Source organism: Rhinoderma darwinii, chromosome 4 (assembly GCF_050947455.1).
Source record: "Rhinoderma darwinii isolate aRhiDar2 chromosome 4, aRhiDar2.hap1, whole genome shotgun sequence".
In the NCBI taxonomy this organism is placed as follows: Eukaryota; Metazoa; Chordata; class Amphibia; order Anura; family Rhinodermatidae; genus Rhinoderma; species Rhinoderma darwinii.
The window spans coordinates 33,210,706-33,226,419 of NC_134690.1; the positions used below are offsets into that span (position 1 = coordinate 33,210,706).

The 15,714-nt window shown below is 44.3% G+C and overlaps 1 protein-coding gene across 3 annotated transcripts in view; it reads left to right on the plus strand.

Annotated features, from left to right (window-relative positions):
• LOC142759117 (WD repeat and coiled-coil-containing protein-like) overlaps positions 1–15,714 on the plus strand; it is a 39,145-nt gene that overhangs the window by 11,441 nt on the left and 11,990 nt on the right. For 2 of the 3 annotated variants that reach the window (XM_075860991.1, XM_075860993.1), the window contains exon 2: positions 13,178–15,077. In XM_075860991.1, the coding sequence (XP_075717106.1) occupies positions 13,197–15,077 (1,881 nt within the window). In that variant the 5' untranslated portion in view covers positions 13,178–13,196. Of the gene's footprint in view, positions 1–11,946; positions 12,018–13,177; positions 15,078–15,714 lie in introns of all 3 variants that reach the window. The other variant, XM_075860992.1, reaches the window with a different exon arrangement.

Below are 15,714 nucleotides of genomic sequence, written 5' to 3' on the forward strand. Positions count from 1 at the left end.
AGCTTCTCTCCACACAGTATAATGCCCCTATAGTTGCCCTCCACATAGTATAATGCCCCCCATAGCTTCTCTCCACACAGTATAATGCCCCCCATAGCTGCCCTCACACAGTATAAAGCCCCCATATCTGCCCCCACAGCTGCCCCCCAATAGTGCCTTATATACACTGAGCCCGCTCCATACACCGCAGGTGTCAGCTTCTGACACGCTGCTCTAATGGCCAGGAACAGCAATTTCGCTGTTCCTGGCAGTTTAAAGGACTTGTGCCATAAAACACATGTATCCCCTATCCACAGGATGGGGGATACATGTGTGATCGATAAGGAGAACGGGGACCAAAAGTCACCAAGAGCGCTGCATGAGAAGCTGTGACTACCATGTTCTGTGTCCGGCAGCTTCATAGAGATCGATGGGATTCTTCTGTGCATGCGCGAGCGGCTCCCCATTGATCTCTATGGAGCTGCGGAACAGATAAGCCGGACACAGAACCCGGATGTTCAGGCTTCTCAGGTAGCGCCTTGGGTGATTTTCGGTCCCCTGTTCTCCTTATCGCTGGTGGTCCCAGTGGTCGGACCCCCAGCGATCTCACATGTGGATAAGGGATAAATGTGTTTTATGGCAAGCCCCTTTAGTTAAATGCCATGGTCAATAGTGACTGCGGCATTTATAGGGGTTTTTCTATGAAGGACATTTATGACATATCCACAGGATATGTCATAAATGTCAGATAGATGCAGGACCCGCATGTATCTCTAGAACGGGGCCCTCTAAACCCTGTTCTAGCTTTCCGTGCTCTCCCGGCCACTTGATTGCATGTGGAGTTACTGAAACAGCGTAACTCGCAGAGCTACGCTGTTTCCGTAACTCCCATAGAACTGAACAGTAGTTACGGAAGCAGCATAGCTCGCATGCTACGCTGCTTCCGTAACTGACATTCACTACTATGGGAGTTAGGGAAACAGCGTAGTTACGTTGTTTCAGTAACTCCACATGTAACCTAGGGAACTAATAAAATGTGTAAAAAAATAAAATAAATGTTAGATACATTTTCAGGAGTGTAAAAAAAAAATAAAAAAATGTAAATGTAATGGTGGGGGGGGGTAGGGAAACGGACAAGTGAGCCCTAATCTACCCGCCACTCTGTCCCTGCCTACTTGCAACGACCCGCCCTAGACGACGGGGTACAACTGGGCGGCGGTCCCTGCGCTCAGTAAGTGCATGACAAACACGACAAACAAACAAGGGAACACAAGCAAGGGAAATGGGCAGTTGCTCGCGGAAACACCGTGAGCAACAGAGTAGTGAACGAGCCGAGTCAAGCCAGGAGAGTGCGAGGTACAAAGCGAAAAGCAGAAGAGTAGTCGGTAAGCCAGGGTCTGTATGGAGCAGGATCAAAAAGTAGCAGGAGCTGTAGCTGGGCCAGGAAACCTCAAGGAAAGAATTCACAAGCACAGATGGACAGGAAGAGCAGGCTTAAATAGACCGAGGGCGGGAGCTAGCTGAGTCTGGCCAGGTTGCGATAGGCTCTCCCACTCCTAAGCCTGCCAGCCTGAGTGGAGGAAGCTGGTGTCTGTCTCAGGGATGTACACTCAGGTGTTGACTGATTAATTCTGGGAGTTAACCCTGAAGCAGTGCCTGGCAGATCCTTTACAGTACCCCCCCTTTTATGAGGGGCCACCGGACCCTTTCTAAGTGGACCTGGCTTACTGGGGAAACGCAGGTGGAACCTCCTGACCAATACCCCAGCGTGAACATCCCGGGCGGGTACCCAAGTCCTCTCCTCGGGCCCGTATCCTCTCCAATGGACCAGGTACTGGAGGGAGCCTTGGACCATCTTGCTGTCCACGATCCTGGCCACCTCAAATTCCACCCCCTCAGGGGTGAGGACGGGAACAGGAGGTTTCCTCGAGGGGGCCAAGGACGGGGAGCAGCGTTTCAGGAGGGAGGCATGAAACACGTTGTGTATACGAAAAGACGGGGGTAACTCCAGCCGGAAAGAGACAGGACTGAGGACCTCAATGACCTTATACGGCCCAATAAACCGGGGAGCAAACTTTTTGGACGGAACCTTGAGACGCAAGTTCCTGGATGACAACCACACCAGATCCCCGACCACAAACAGGGGGTTAGCAGAACGTCTTCTATCGGCCTGAGCCTTCTGTATGCTCTGGGACGCCTCTAGGTTCTTCTGAACCTGGGCCCAGACTGTGCACAGATCCCGATGAACGACCTCCACCTCGGGATTGTTGGAACAACCAGGTGAAACGGAGGAGAACCGTGGATTAAACCCAAAATTACAGAAAAAGGGAGAGACCCCTGACGAGTTACTGACCCGGTTATTAAGGGAAAATTCGGCGAGGGGAATGAAAGAAACCCAATCAAATTGACAGTCAGAGACAAAACATCTTAAGTATTGTTCTAGAGACTGATTAGTCCTCTCCGTTTGGCCATTGGTTTCAGGATGGAAGGCAGAGGAGAAGGACAGATCAATCCCCAACTTATTACAGAAGGCTCTCCAAAACAATGAAACAAATTGTACCCCTCTGTCAGAAACAATATTGACGGGGACCCCATGGAGACGCAGGATGTGTTTGATAAACAAGGTAGCCAACGTCTTGGCGTTGGGTAGTTTCTTGAGGGGCACAAAGTGGCACATTTTACTGAAGCGGTCTACCACCACCCACACCACCGACTTGCCTTGGGATGGAGGCAAATCGGTGATAAAATCCATGGAGATATGTGTCCAAGGTCTCTGGGGAATGGGCAACGAACGCAGTAAGCCCGCTGGTCGGGACCTGGGAGTCTTGGACCTGGCACAAACCTCACAGGCGGCGACGTAGGCCTTAACGTCTTTAGGCAAACCAGGCCACCAATAATTTCTGGTAATGAGGTGTTTGGTACCCAGGATGCCTGGATGGCCAGATAGTGCGGAGTCGTGATTTTCCCTAAGTACCCTTAGCCGGAATTGCAGGGGAACAAACAGCTTGTTCTCAGGAAGGTTCCCAGGAGCTGAACCTTGATCAGCAGCAATTTCAGAGACTAAATCGGACTCGATAGAGGAAATGACTATACCTGGAGGCAAAATACAAACAGGATCTTCCTCCGAAGGAGGGCTGGCCATGAAGCTACGCGACAGTGCATCCGCCTTAATATTTTTAGACCCGGCCCTATAGGTAACCAAAAAATTGAATCTGGTAAAAAACAACGCCCATCGAGCTTGTCTCGGGTTTAGCCTCCGGGCAGATTCTAGGAAAACCAGATTCTTGTGGTCGGTAAGGACCGTTACCTGGTGCCTAGCCCCCTCCAGGAAGTGGCGCCACTCTTCAAATGCCCATTTAATGGCTAAAAGTTCGCGGTTGCCAATATCATAGTTACACTCCGTGGGCGAAAACTTCCTAGAAAAGTAAGCACAGGGGCGGAGATGGGTGAGGGAGCTGGTACCCTGGGACAAGACGGCCCCCACTCCCACCTCGGACGCGTCAACCTCCACAATAAATGGCTCCCTTTGGTTGGGCTGAACCAGCACGGGGGCCGAGATAAAGCACTTCTTGAGGGTCTCAAAAGCCTGGACGGCCTCAGGGGGCCAATGGAGGACATCAGCACCCTTGCGAGTGAGGTCCGTAAGAGGCTTAGCGACGACCGAGAAGTTAGCAATAAATCTCCTGTAATAGTTAGCGAACCCCAAAAAACACTGTAGCGCTTTCAGGGAGGCAGGTTGGACCCATTCAGCCACAGCCTGAACCTTGGCAGGGTCCATGCGGAATTCATGAGGAGTGAGGATTTGACCTAAAAATGGTATCTCCTGTACCCCAAATACACATTTTTCGATTTTGGCAAACAGTTTGTTTTCTCGAAGGACCTGGAGCACTTTCCTGACATGCTCTATGTGGGAGGACCAGTCCCTGGAAAACACCAATATGTCATCAAGGTACACTACAAGAAATATCCCCAGGTAATTTCTCAAAATCTCATTTATGAAGTTCTGGAAGACCGCAGGGGCATTGCACAACCCAAAGGGCATGACGAGGTATTCGAAATGGCCTTCGGGCGTGTTAAACGCAGTCTTCCACTCATCCCCCTCTTTGATGCGAATAAGGTTATACGCCCCCCGTAGATCCAATTTAGAGAACCATTGGGCCCCCTGAACCTGATTAAAGAGATCAGGAATCAAAGGAAGGGGATACTGGTTCCTTACCGTGACCTTATTCAGGCCACGGTAGTCAATGCATGGCCTAAGACCCCCATCCTTCTTCCCTACGAAGAAGAAGCCAGCACCTACCGGAGAAGAAGAGGGACGAATGTAACCCTTGGCCAGGGATTCCTGGATATACTCCCTCATGGCTTCACGTTCGGGACAGGAAAGGTTAAATATTCTACCCTTAGGAAGCTTAGCTCCTGGTACCAATTCGATAGCGCAATCGTATTCTCTATGAGGCGGTAATACTTCGGAGGCCTCTTTAGAGAAAACATCAGCGAAGTCCTGAACAAACTCGGGTAGCGTATTCACCTCCTTAGGGGGAGAAATAGAATTAACAGAAAAACATGACGTACAACATTCATTACCCCATTTGGTTAGCTCCCCAGTATTCCAGTCAAACGTGGGATTATGCAACTGCAACCAGGGAAGACCTAGAACCAAATCGTACGATAATCCCTGCATCAATAGTACAGAGCACTGCTCCAAATGCATGGAGCCAACAAGGAGTTCAAAAACAGGGGTATGCTGTGTAAAATAACCATTAGCAAGAGGAGTGGAGTCGATACCCACTACCGGAACAGGTTTAGGCAAATCAATCAGAGGCATAGCAAGAGACATAGCAAATTCCACAGACATGATATTAGTAGAGGACCCTGAATCCACGAAGGCACTGCCGGTAGCAGACCTACCACCAAACGAGACCTGAAAGGGAAGCAATATCTTAGTACGTTTCATATTTACGGGAAATACCTGTGCGCCCAAGTGACCTCCCCGATGATCACTTAGACGCGGGAGCTCTCTGGCAGCATTCTTACGCTTGGGACAGTTGTTTACTTGATGCTTGACATCCCCACAGTAGAAGCAGAGACCATTCTTCCTGCGGAATTCTCTACGTTGTTGAGGGGACACGGAGGCCCCGAGTTGCATAGGTATTTCTGAGTCTTTAGGGGACAAACGAAGCAACGGGACTTCGGGAGGCATCATGGGGGAGTCGGAGGAAAAAACACATAAACGTTCACGTTGTCGTTCCCTGAGACGTCGGTCAAGTCGTACCACTAAAGCCATAACCTGGTCTAGGGAGTCAGAAGAGGGATAGCTAACTAGCAGGTCTTTCAGGGCGTTCGACAGACCCAACCTAAACTGGCACCTTAAGGCAGGGTCATTCCACCGAGAAGCTACGCACCACTTCCGAAAGTCAGAGCAATACTCCTCAACAGGTCTCTTACCCTGACGTAAGGTCACCAGCTGACTCTCGGCAAAGGCAGTTCTGTCAGTCTCGTCATAAATAAGTCCGAGGGCAGAAAAGAAACAATCAACGGAGGAAAGTTCAGGGGCGCCAGGAGCCAAGGAGAAGGCCCACTCTTGGGGCCCTTCCTGGAGCCGGGACATAATTATACCCACCCGCTGGCTCTCAGAACCTGAGGAGTGAGGCTTTAAGCGAAAGTAAAGCTTACAACTCTCCCGAAAGGAGAGAAAAGCCCTCCGGTCACCTGAGAACCGGTCGGGCAACTTGAGGTGGGGTTCAAGGGGTGCGGTGAGGGGAACTACCAAGGTAGCATCAGGCTGGTTGACCCTCTGAGCCAGGGCCTGGACCTGTAGGGAGAGACCCTGCATTTGCTGAGCCAGGGTTTCACGGGGTTCCATAATGGTGTCAGGGACCAGGGTAGACTAGGTATAGGGCTTGTGAATTTGTAATGGTGGGGGGGGTAGGGAAACGGACAAGTGAGCCCTAATCTACCCGCCACTCTGTCCCTGCCTACTTGCAACGACCCGCCCTAGACGACGGGGTACAACTGGGCGGCGGTCCCTGCGCTCAGTAAGTGCATGACAAACACGACAAACAAACAAGGGAACACAAGCAAGGGAAATGGGCAGTTGCTCGCGGAAACACCGTGAGCAACAGAGTAGTGAACGAGCCGAGTCAAGCCAGGAGAGTGCGAGGTACAAAGCGAAAAGCAGAAGAGTAGTCGGTAAGCCAGGGTCTGTATGGAGCAGGATCAAAAAGTAGCAGGAGCTGTAGCTGGGCCAGGAAACCTCAAGGAAAGAATTCACAAGCACAGATGGACAGGAAGAGCAGGCTTAAATAGACCGAGGGCGGGAGCTAGCTGAGTCTGGCCAGGTTGCGATAGGCTCTCCCACTCCTAAGCCTGCCAGCCTGAGTGGAGGAAGCTGGTGTCTGTCTCAGGGATGTACACTCAGGTGTTGACTGATTAATTCTGGGAGTTAACCCTGAAGCAGTGCCTGGCAGATCCTTTACAGTAAAAGTGAAAAAAAAATGTTTTTCCCATTTTTCCCCAAACACAATGTAAAAAATAAAATAATTTGCTATCGCTGCGTCTGTAAAAGTCGGATCTATTACACGATACCATTATTTAACTCACAATGTGTTTAAAAATGTAAAACATCAAAATAGTATTTTGGTCACCTTAGTGCTTAAAATATGAAATAACAAAAAAAGTGATCAACAAAATCATATGTACCAATAAAACTACAGCTCGTCCTGCAAAAATTAAGCCCCCACACCGCTCAATCGATGAAAAAAATATAAAAACATTTTGGTTCCCAGAATGTGGTAAAACAGAATAAATTATTTTTTAACAAATCATTTTTTTCCTATTCTCTGTTGTCTAAAATCTGGGTGCGTCTTCTAGTCCGAAAGATACGGTACTACCCTAACCCCGTTCCAATGACGAGTGGAGGAGATCCCTCTGCACCTCTGGTCTGTGCATCTCCGCGCAGACAGGCACGATGACGTCACTGCCTCACGTCCGACGATACATAGTGAATAGTAGAGCAGCGACCTCACAGTCCCCTGCTCTACCATTTGATTCAACTGTATCTGCATCTTGAAGATGCAGATTCAGTTTAAATCAGGTAAAAATAATTTATAAAACCTAAATTTGCAAGATGACGTCGATTAATTGTGCTGAATTTTGATTATTTTTCGATTAATCGCCCAGCTCTATTCCATGAACATCATTCTTGTTCAGTGTTTTTCTAATAGTGAATACACGACATGGGGTTTTGCAGCTTGTAGGGTCTCCAGTAAGTCTTTTGCCATTACCCTTAGGCTGGGTTCACACGGCCTATTTTCAGACGTAAACGAGGCGTATTATGCCTCGTTTTACGTCTGAAAATAGGGCTACAATACGTCGGCAAACATCTGCCCATTCATTTGAATGGGTTTGCCTACGTACTGTGCCGACGACCTGTAAAAATACAGCCTCGTCAAAAGAAGTGCAGGACACTTATATACATTATATGCGGGACACTTATATACATTATATGCGGGACACTTATATACATTATATGCGGGACACTTCTATACATTATATGCGGGACACTTATATACATTATATGCAGGACACTTATATACATTATATGCGGGACACTTATATACATTATATGCGGGACACTTATATACATTATATGCGGGACACTTATATACATTATATGCGGGACACTTATATACATGATATGCGGGACACTTATATACATTATATGCGGGACACTTATATACATTATATGCGGGACACTTATATACATTATATGCGGGACACTTATATACATTATATGCAGGACACTTATATACATTATATGCAGGACACTTATATACATTATATGCGGGACACTTATATACATTATATGCGGGACACTTGTATACATTATATGCGGGACACTTATATACATTATATGCGGGACACTTATATCCATTATATGCGGGACACTTATATACATTATATGCGGGACACTTCTATACATTATATGCGGGACACTTCTATACATTATATGCGGGACACTTCTATACATTATATGCGGGACACTTATATACATTATATGCGGGACACTTCTATACATTATATGCAGGACACTTATATACATTATATGCAGGACACTTATATACATTATATGCGGGACACTTATATACATTATATGCAGGACACTTATATACATTAATGTCAAATCACATTTCTGATAATAAAAGTGAAAAACTGACAGGCAAGTTAAAGTGTATGTTCACAAATGCCAGAAGTCTAGCAAGCAAAATGGGGGAGCTGGAGGCCTTGATACTGGAAGAAAATATAGATATAGTTGGTGTTGCTGAAACATGGCTGGACTCTTCACATGACTGGGCTGTAAATCTACAGGGTTTTACACTTTTTCGTAAAGACAGGACAAATAGGAAAGGTGGTGGTGTATGTCTGTATGTGAGAAGTGATATGAAGGCGAGTGTGAAAGAGACAATAGTGGGTCAAGACTGTGAGGAGGTTGAAACCTTGTGGGTGGAACTAGAAAGGGAGGTAAACACTGAAAAAATTACTTTTGGTGTAATCTATAGACCCCCCAATATAACTGAGGAGATGGAAGGTCAGATATATAAACAGATGGAGCGGGCTGCACAGGCGGGTACTGTAGTGATAATGGGAGATTTTAATTTCCGGGATATTAATTGGTGTCATGGTTCGGCTTCAACTGCAAAGGGGAGACATTTCCTCAACTTATTGCAGGAAAATTTTATGGGCCAGTTTGTGGAAGACCCGACTAGAGGTGAAGCTCTGTTGGATCTGGTCATTTCTAATAATGCAGATCTTGTTGGGAATGTCAATGTTCGTGAAAACCTCGGTAACAGTGATCATAATATAGTTACATTTTACCTATACTGTAAAAAACAAACGCAGGCTGGGAGGGCAAAAACATTTAATTTTAAGAAAGCCAATTTCCCCAGGATGAGGGCTGCAATTCAGGATATAGACTGGGAAGAACTAATGTCAAATAATGGAACAAATGATAAATGGGAGATTTTCAAATCTACTTTGAGTTATTATAGTGCAAAATTTATTCCTACAGGTAATAAGTATAAACGACTCAAATTAAACCCCACATGGCTTACACCTTCTGTGAAAGGGGCAATACATGACAAAAAAAGGGCATTTAAAAAATACAAATCTGAGGGTACAGCTGTAGCCTTTGTAAAATATAAAGAGCTTAATAAAATCTGTAAAAATGTAATAAAATTAGCAAAAATACAAAATGAAAGGCAGGTGGCCAAGGATAGTAAAACAAATCCTAAAAAATTCTTCAAGCATATAAATGCAAAAAAGCCCAGGTCTGAACATGTAGGACCCCTAGATAATGGTAATGGGGAGTTGATCACAGGGGATCAAGAGAAGGCAGAGTTACTAAATGGGTTCTTTAGCTCTGTATATACAACAGAAGAAAGAGCAGCTGATGTAGCCGGTGCCAGTGCTGTTAATATATCAGTTGATATACTGAATTGGATGAATGTAGAGATGGTCCAAGCTAAATTAAATAAAATAAATGTGCACAAGGCTCCGGGACCAGATGGGCTACACCCTAGAATTCTTAAAGAGCTTAGTTCAGTTATTTCTGTCCCCCTTTTCATAATATTCAGAGAATCTCTAGTGACTGGTATAGTGCCAAGGGACTGGCGCAGGGCAAATGTGGTGCCTATTTTCAAAAAGGGCTCTAGGTCTTCCCCGGGTAATTATAGACCAGTAAGCTTAACATCCATCGTGGGGAAAATGTTTGAGGGGCTATTGAGGGACTATATACAGGATTATGTGACAATAAATAGCATTATAAGTGACAGCCAGCACGGTTTTACTAAGGACAGAAGTTGTCAAACTAACCTAATCTGTTTTTATGAAGAGGTGAGCAGAAGTCTAGACAGAGGGGCCGCTGTGGATTTAGTGTTTTTGGACTTTGCAAAGGCATTTGACACTGTCCCCCATAGACGCCTAATGGGTAAATTAAGGACTATAGGTTTAGAAAATATAGTTTGTAATTGGATTGAGAATTGGCTCAAGGACCGTATCCAGAGGGTTGTGGTCAATGATTCCTTCTCTGAATGGTCCCCGGTTATAAGTGGTGTACCCCAGGGTTCAGTGCTGGGACCACTATTATTCAACTTATTTATTAATGATATAGAGGAAGGGATTAATAGCACTATTTCTATTTTTGCAGATGACACCAAGCTATGTAATATAGTTCAGACTATGGAAGATGTTCATGAATTACAGGCAGATTTAAACAAACTAAGTGTTTGGGCGTCCACTTGGCAAATGAAGTTTAATGTAGATAAATGTAAAGTTATGCATCTTGGTACCAACAACCTGCATGCATCATATGTCCTAGGGGGCGCTACACTGGCGGATTCACTTGTTGAGAAGGATCTGGGTGTACTTGTAAATCATAAACTCAATAACAGCATGCAGTGTCAATCAGCTGCTTCAAAGGCCAGCAGGATATTGTCGTGTATTAAAAGAGGCATGGACTCGCGGGACAGGGATGTAATAATGCCACTTTACAAAGCATTAGTGAGGCCTCATCTAGAATATGCAGTTCAGTTCTGGGCTCCAGTTCATAGAAAGGATGCCCTGGAGTTGGAAAAAATACAAAGAAGAGCAACGAAGCTAATAAGGGGCATGGAGAATTTAAGTTATGAGGAAAGATTGAAAGAATTAAACCTATTTAGCCTTGAAAAAAGACGACTAAGGGGGGACATGATTAACTTGTATAAATATATTAATGGCACATACAAAAAATATGGTGAAATCCTGTTCCTTGTAAAACCCCCTCAAAAAACAAGGGGGCACTCCCTCCGTCTGGAGAAAAAAAGGTTCAAGCTGCAGAGGCGACAAGGCTTCTTTACAGTGAGAACTGTGAATTTATGGAATAGCCTACCGCAGGAGCTGGTCACAGCAGGGACAGTAGATGGCTTTAAAAAAGGGTTAGATAATTTCCTAGAACAAAAAAATATTAGCTCCTATGTGTAGAAATTTTTCCTTCCCTTTTCCCTTCCCTTGGTTGAACTTGATGGACATGTGTCTTTTTTCAGCCGTACTAACTATGTAACTATGTAACTATGTAATATGCGGGACACTTATATACATTATATGCGGGACACTTATATACATTATATGCAGGACACTTCTATACATTATATGCGGGACACTTATATACATTATATGCGGGACACTTCTATACATTATATGCGGGACACTTCTATACATTATATGCGGGACACTTATATACATTATATGCAGGACACTTATATACATTATATGCGGGACACTTATATACATTATATGCAGGACACTTATATACATTATATGCGGGACACTTATATACATTATATGCAGGACACTTCTATACATTATATGCGGGACACTTATATACATTATATGCGGGACACTTATATACATTATATGCGGGACACTTCTATACATTATATGCAGGACACTTATATACATTATATGCGGGACACTTATATACATTATATGCGGGACACTTATATACATTATATGCAGGACACTTCTATACATTATATGCGGGACACTTCTATACATTATATGCGGGACACTTCTATACATTATATGCGGGACACTTCTTTCAGACGTAATTTGAGCTGTTCTTCATTGAACTCAATGAAGCACAGCTCAAAATTTACGGCTGTCAGAGAAGCCTCGCAAAATGCGAGGAGGAGCATTTACGACTGAAACGAGGCAGCTGTTTTCTCCTGAAAACTGTCTGTCATTTCAGACGTAAAAGCCTGCTAGCGTGTGTACATACCCTTAGGTTCTTTCTCACCTCTTTCAGAATTGCCTGTTGTGATTTTAACAGGACACCCACTCCTAGGGAGAGTAGCAGCAGTCCTGAATTTTCTCGATCTCTAGACAGTGTGTCTAACCATGTATTGATGTACACCCTTTTTTTTTTTTTTTTAGCAATACTTTTACAGCTTCATGCGTCTCTATAAGACGTCTTCGGAGATCTTCTGAAAGTTGTTTGCCTCGAGGTATAGTTGACACTTACCAATCTTTTTTGAAAAGAGCAGATTTGTCAGTAACCAGGCTTTGTGTTCCTTTATTTAATGGACAAAGTACCTGTGAAACCCACACTTCCAATCTCATCTCCTTAATTGAAACACCTTTTCTCAGTTAGCTCCCGGTGAGAAGTCACTAACACAGAGGTTCACTTATTATCTTCTTCCTGCACTGTGGATGTTTACTCCGTGTGCTCAATAGGAGACTTGAACGTACAACTTGTGTATTATTAGTTTAGTCATCGAAGTCACAATTATAGACAAACACAATCAGACCACACTTTATAAGTAATCCGTGCAGAAGTCCAGAAATTCCAAAAGGTTCACTTACTTTTCCTTGCAACTGCAGTGCATTGTTCACGCGATCTTACGATCTCATGTTCAAGTCCCCTAGTGGGACCGCAAGAAAATTGAAAAAGTAGTTAAGAGTTTTTAAGGAAAAAATAAATATATTTACATATACATTGCTGCATCTGTAACCATCTGAACTATTACAATAAAACTTGTTTTTATTCTGTAAAAGTATTAAAACCTAAAAAAATTATACATTTAGTATCACCGCAATTATACTGACTCGCAGAATAATATTAACATGTCATTTTTAACGCATAGTGAACGCCATAAAAACAAAATAAAAAAAACAATGGAGAAATTATTTTTTTAAATTTTTTTATTTTTTTTCACCCCACAAATAAGTTTTTTTTAAAGTTTTTACAGTACATAAAATGGTTCTATTAAAAACTTCAACTCCTCCTGCAAAAAAACAAGATCGCATACGGCTATTTTGAAGGAGAAATAAAAAGGTTATGGCTCTAGGAAGGCGAGGGGGAAAAAAATTAAGAAACAAAAGCTGTCTGCAGCGGGCAGGAGTTAAGGAAACGGTCAAGTTAAGGAAACGGTGTCTGGCGCTGCTGGGCTCTTGACTCCAGACTATAAGAAAACATTTTTTTGCTAATTAGTACAATTTATTGTAAAAATATTACTAGAGGTTTAATCGGTGTAGAACTTAGTATTCGACTGAAGAAGCATCATTTATCCACCAGGGTGGCTCATTCATTATATCTGCAGCGGATGTCACATACCTCTGTGTACTTCACATGTTCCCTAATATCTCTTCTTATTTCCATCCACAGATGTTCTACATGAAAAAAGATGGAGTTAGGAAAGGGTAAACTTCTGAGAAGTGGCCTCAATGCCTTGTACCAAGCAATACATCCAGTGCATGGCTTAGCCTGGACAGACGGCAAACAGGTTATTCTAACCGCCTTGCACCTTCACAATGAAGACCCCAAGTTTGGCAATTCGGTAGTAATTGGGCAATTTGAACATGTTCACGGCCTCTACTGGGGACCAGCTCATGCCAATGACATACCCGCTCTGCTGGCTGTCCAACACAAGAAGCACGTCACCGTCTGGCAGCTGTATTACAATACTTCAGAGAAGAACAAGTTGGTTGTTTCTCAGACCTGTGAAGTCGGTGATCCCCTACCTGTTCTCCCGCAGGGCTGCGTGTGGCATCCAAGCAAAGACGTCTTGGTTATTTTAACAAAACGGGATGTGTCGGTCTTGTATTCTGTACGTTCAGACAGTTCTAGCGTTAAGGCGGACATTAAAAGCACAGGGGTTGTCCATTGTGCGTGCTGGACTAAAGATGGGAGCCGCTTAGTCGTCGCCATAAGTAGCTCGCTTTACTCCTATATTTGGGATGGGAAGCACAAAATGCTAAATCCCTGTACTTTTTGCCCTATATTCGATGTCGGCGGCTACATTTGTGCAATTGAATCCACAGTTGACTCTCAGGTGGCTGTTGCTACAGAGCTACCCCTAGACAGGTTATGTGCATTAAATGCTGGCATTGCATTCGATGTGCCCGTAACCTCTGAAATAACTCTCTCTGCCCAACCAGCCTTGCTGCTCATGGATGAAGAATTCTCTTTAGACGTTGGGCGGAAATCAACTGATTCTGGGACTTCTCTGTCCACAGATTCCCCGCTTACTTCACCTGGGACTCTCGACCTCACCCATATCTTGATCAACCACTCCAAATCTGACTTGAGTCCACTTCTTAACTTCAAACGCAAGGACTTCATAACTGGGAGTGGACAAGACTCCTCACATCTTATCCTAGTCAACTTTGAGAAGAAAGTGACTTCCACCCGTAAAGTCAGCATCCCTGGGATTCTAGTCCCGGACATCTTGGCATTTGATCCTGCCGCACATATTGTAGCTGTTGCTTCAAACACATGTAGCCATGTTCTAGTATATTCATTGACTTCAACAAACATGCCGAACATCCAACAAATCCAACTGGAGAAGAATGAGCGGCCCAAAGGCTTGTACTTCCTGACAGATAAGATGTTGTTGGTGTTGGTTGGTAGGCAGAAAACGTGTGACCCAGCATTCCTTCCTTCTTCCAGCTCCGATAAATATATCATCCGTTTGATGGTGAAAGAGGTAATGTTCGATGAAGATTCGGAAATTCCAAGCGCACACTCCAGCTTTGACTCCTCCGCTTTATTACATGGAAGGAAGAAGTATGTGGACTGTTTATACAAAGATGAGCAGCCTACTGCTTTTCGGGACCTTTTGATCCCGGGAAGTTCGTCAGGACGTCCGTCTATAAGTAAAAAGCAACTTATAGAGGAGATTCGAAGCTACAACTGTGATCAAAGCCCAACGTCCAGTGCCAGCGATTTTGAGGACAAAAAAACTACAATTACTTTACATCACTTAGACAGTGAGCCGAAAAATAGGTCTGTAATACTTGGTTTAGAGACTCATCGGAAGCCTTCCAGCAGGCCAACATCTCCACAATTGCAATCCCGGGCATGCAACAATGTAACAAAGAACACCACCACAGTCCCTGACCATGATATTCTACATGTGTCTCGCAATCTGGAGCGACTTTGCTGCAACATGTCCAATCTGCAACAACGCCTATCAGATCTAACAGACCTGGCGCAAAACGGAAGGAAGTCTTATTTGTCCTATCCATCCTCTCTAGACGCTCCATACGTTACCATCATATGGCAGGTATATCACTTGTTTTATTACAGAGAATTAAGCACTGTCCAGAACATATAGTGAATCTCAACCTTTTAACGCATTATTGCTTTTAGGTACAAAATTCTGTGCTGACTTATCTCCTAATTTATCTTTACAACATTTTTCTGACACAGAGCTCCAAATCCTCTGCACAGTTATGCCTGCTGTCTCCACTAGGGGCGCCCAGGAGTTACTGCATATGTTCTTTACTATGGAGTACAATGTATAAGTTGTATGCAGGTGAAGCTCCCTCATGTGGTAGCTGCAGGCAGCCAGAATGTTATCTGGTAGATCTATGCTGTGGATTTGGAGCTCTGCATCAGAAAAAAAAGCTCTGACCACTACAAATATATAGATTGTCTGCTTTCATACGACCTATTAGGGAATTCTGAGTTTTTAGAGGTGGTCCAATGTTAAAGAGGCTCTGTCACCAGATTTTGCAACCCCTATCTGCTATTGCAGCAGATCGGCGCTGCAATGTAGATTACAGTAACGTTTTTATTTTTAAAAAACGAGCATTTTTGGCCAAGTTATGGCCATTTTTGTAGTTATGCAAATGAGGCTTGCAAAAGTCCAAGTGGGCGTGTTGAAAAGTAAAAGTCCAACTGGGCGTGTATTATGTGCG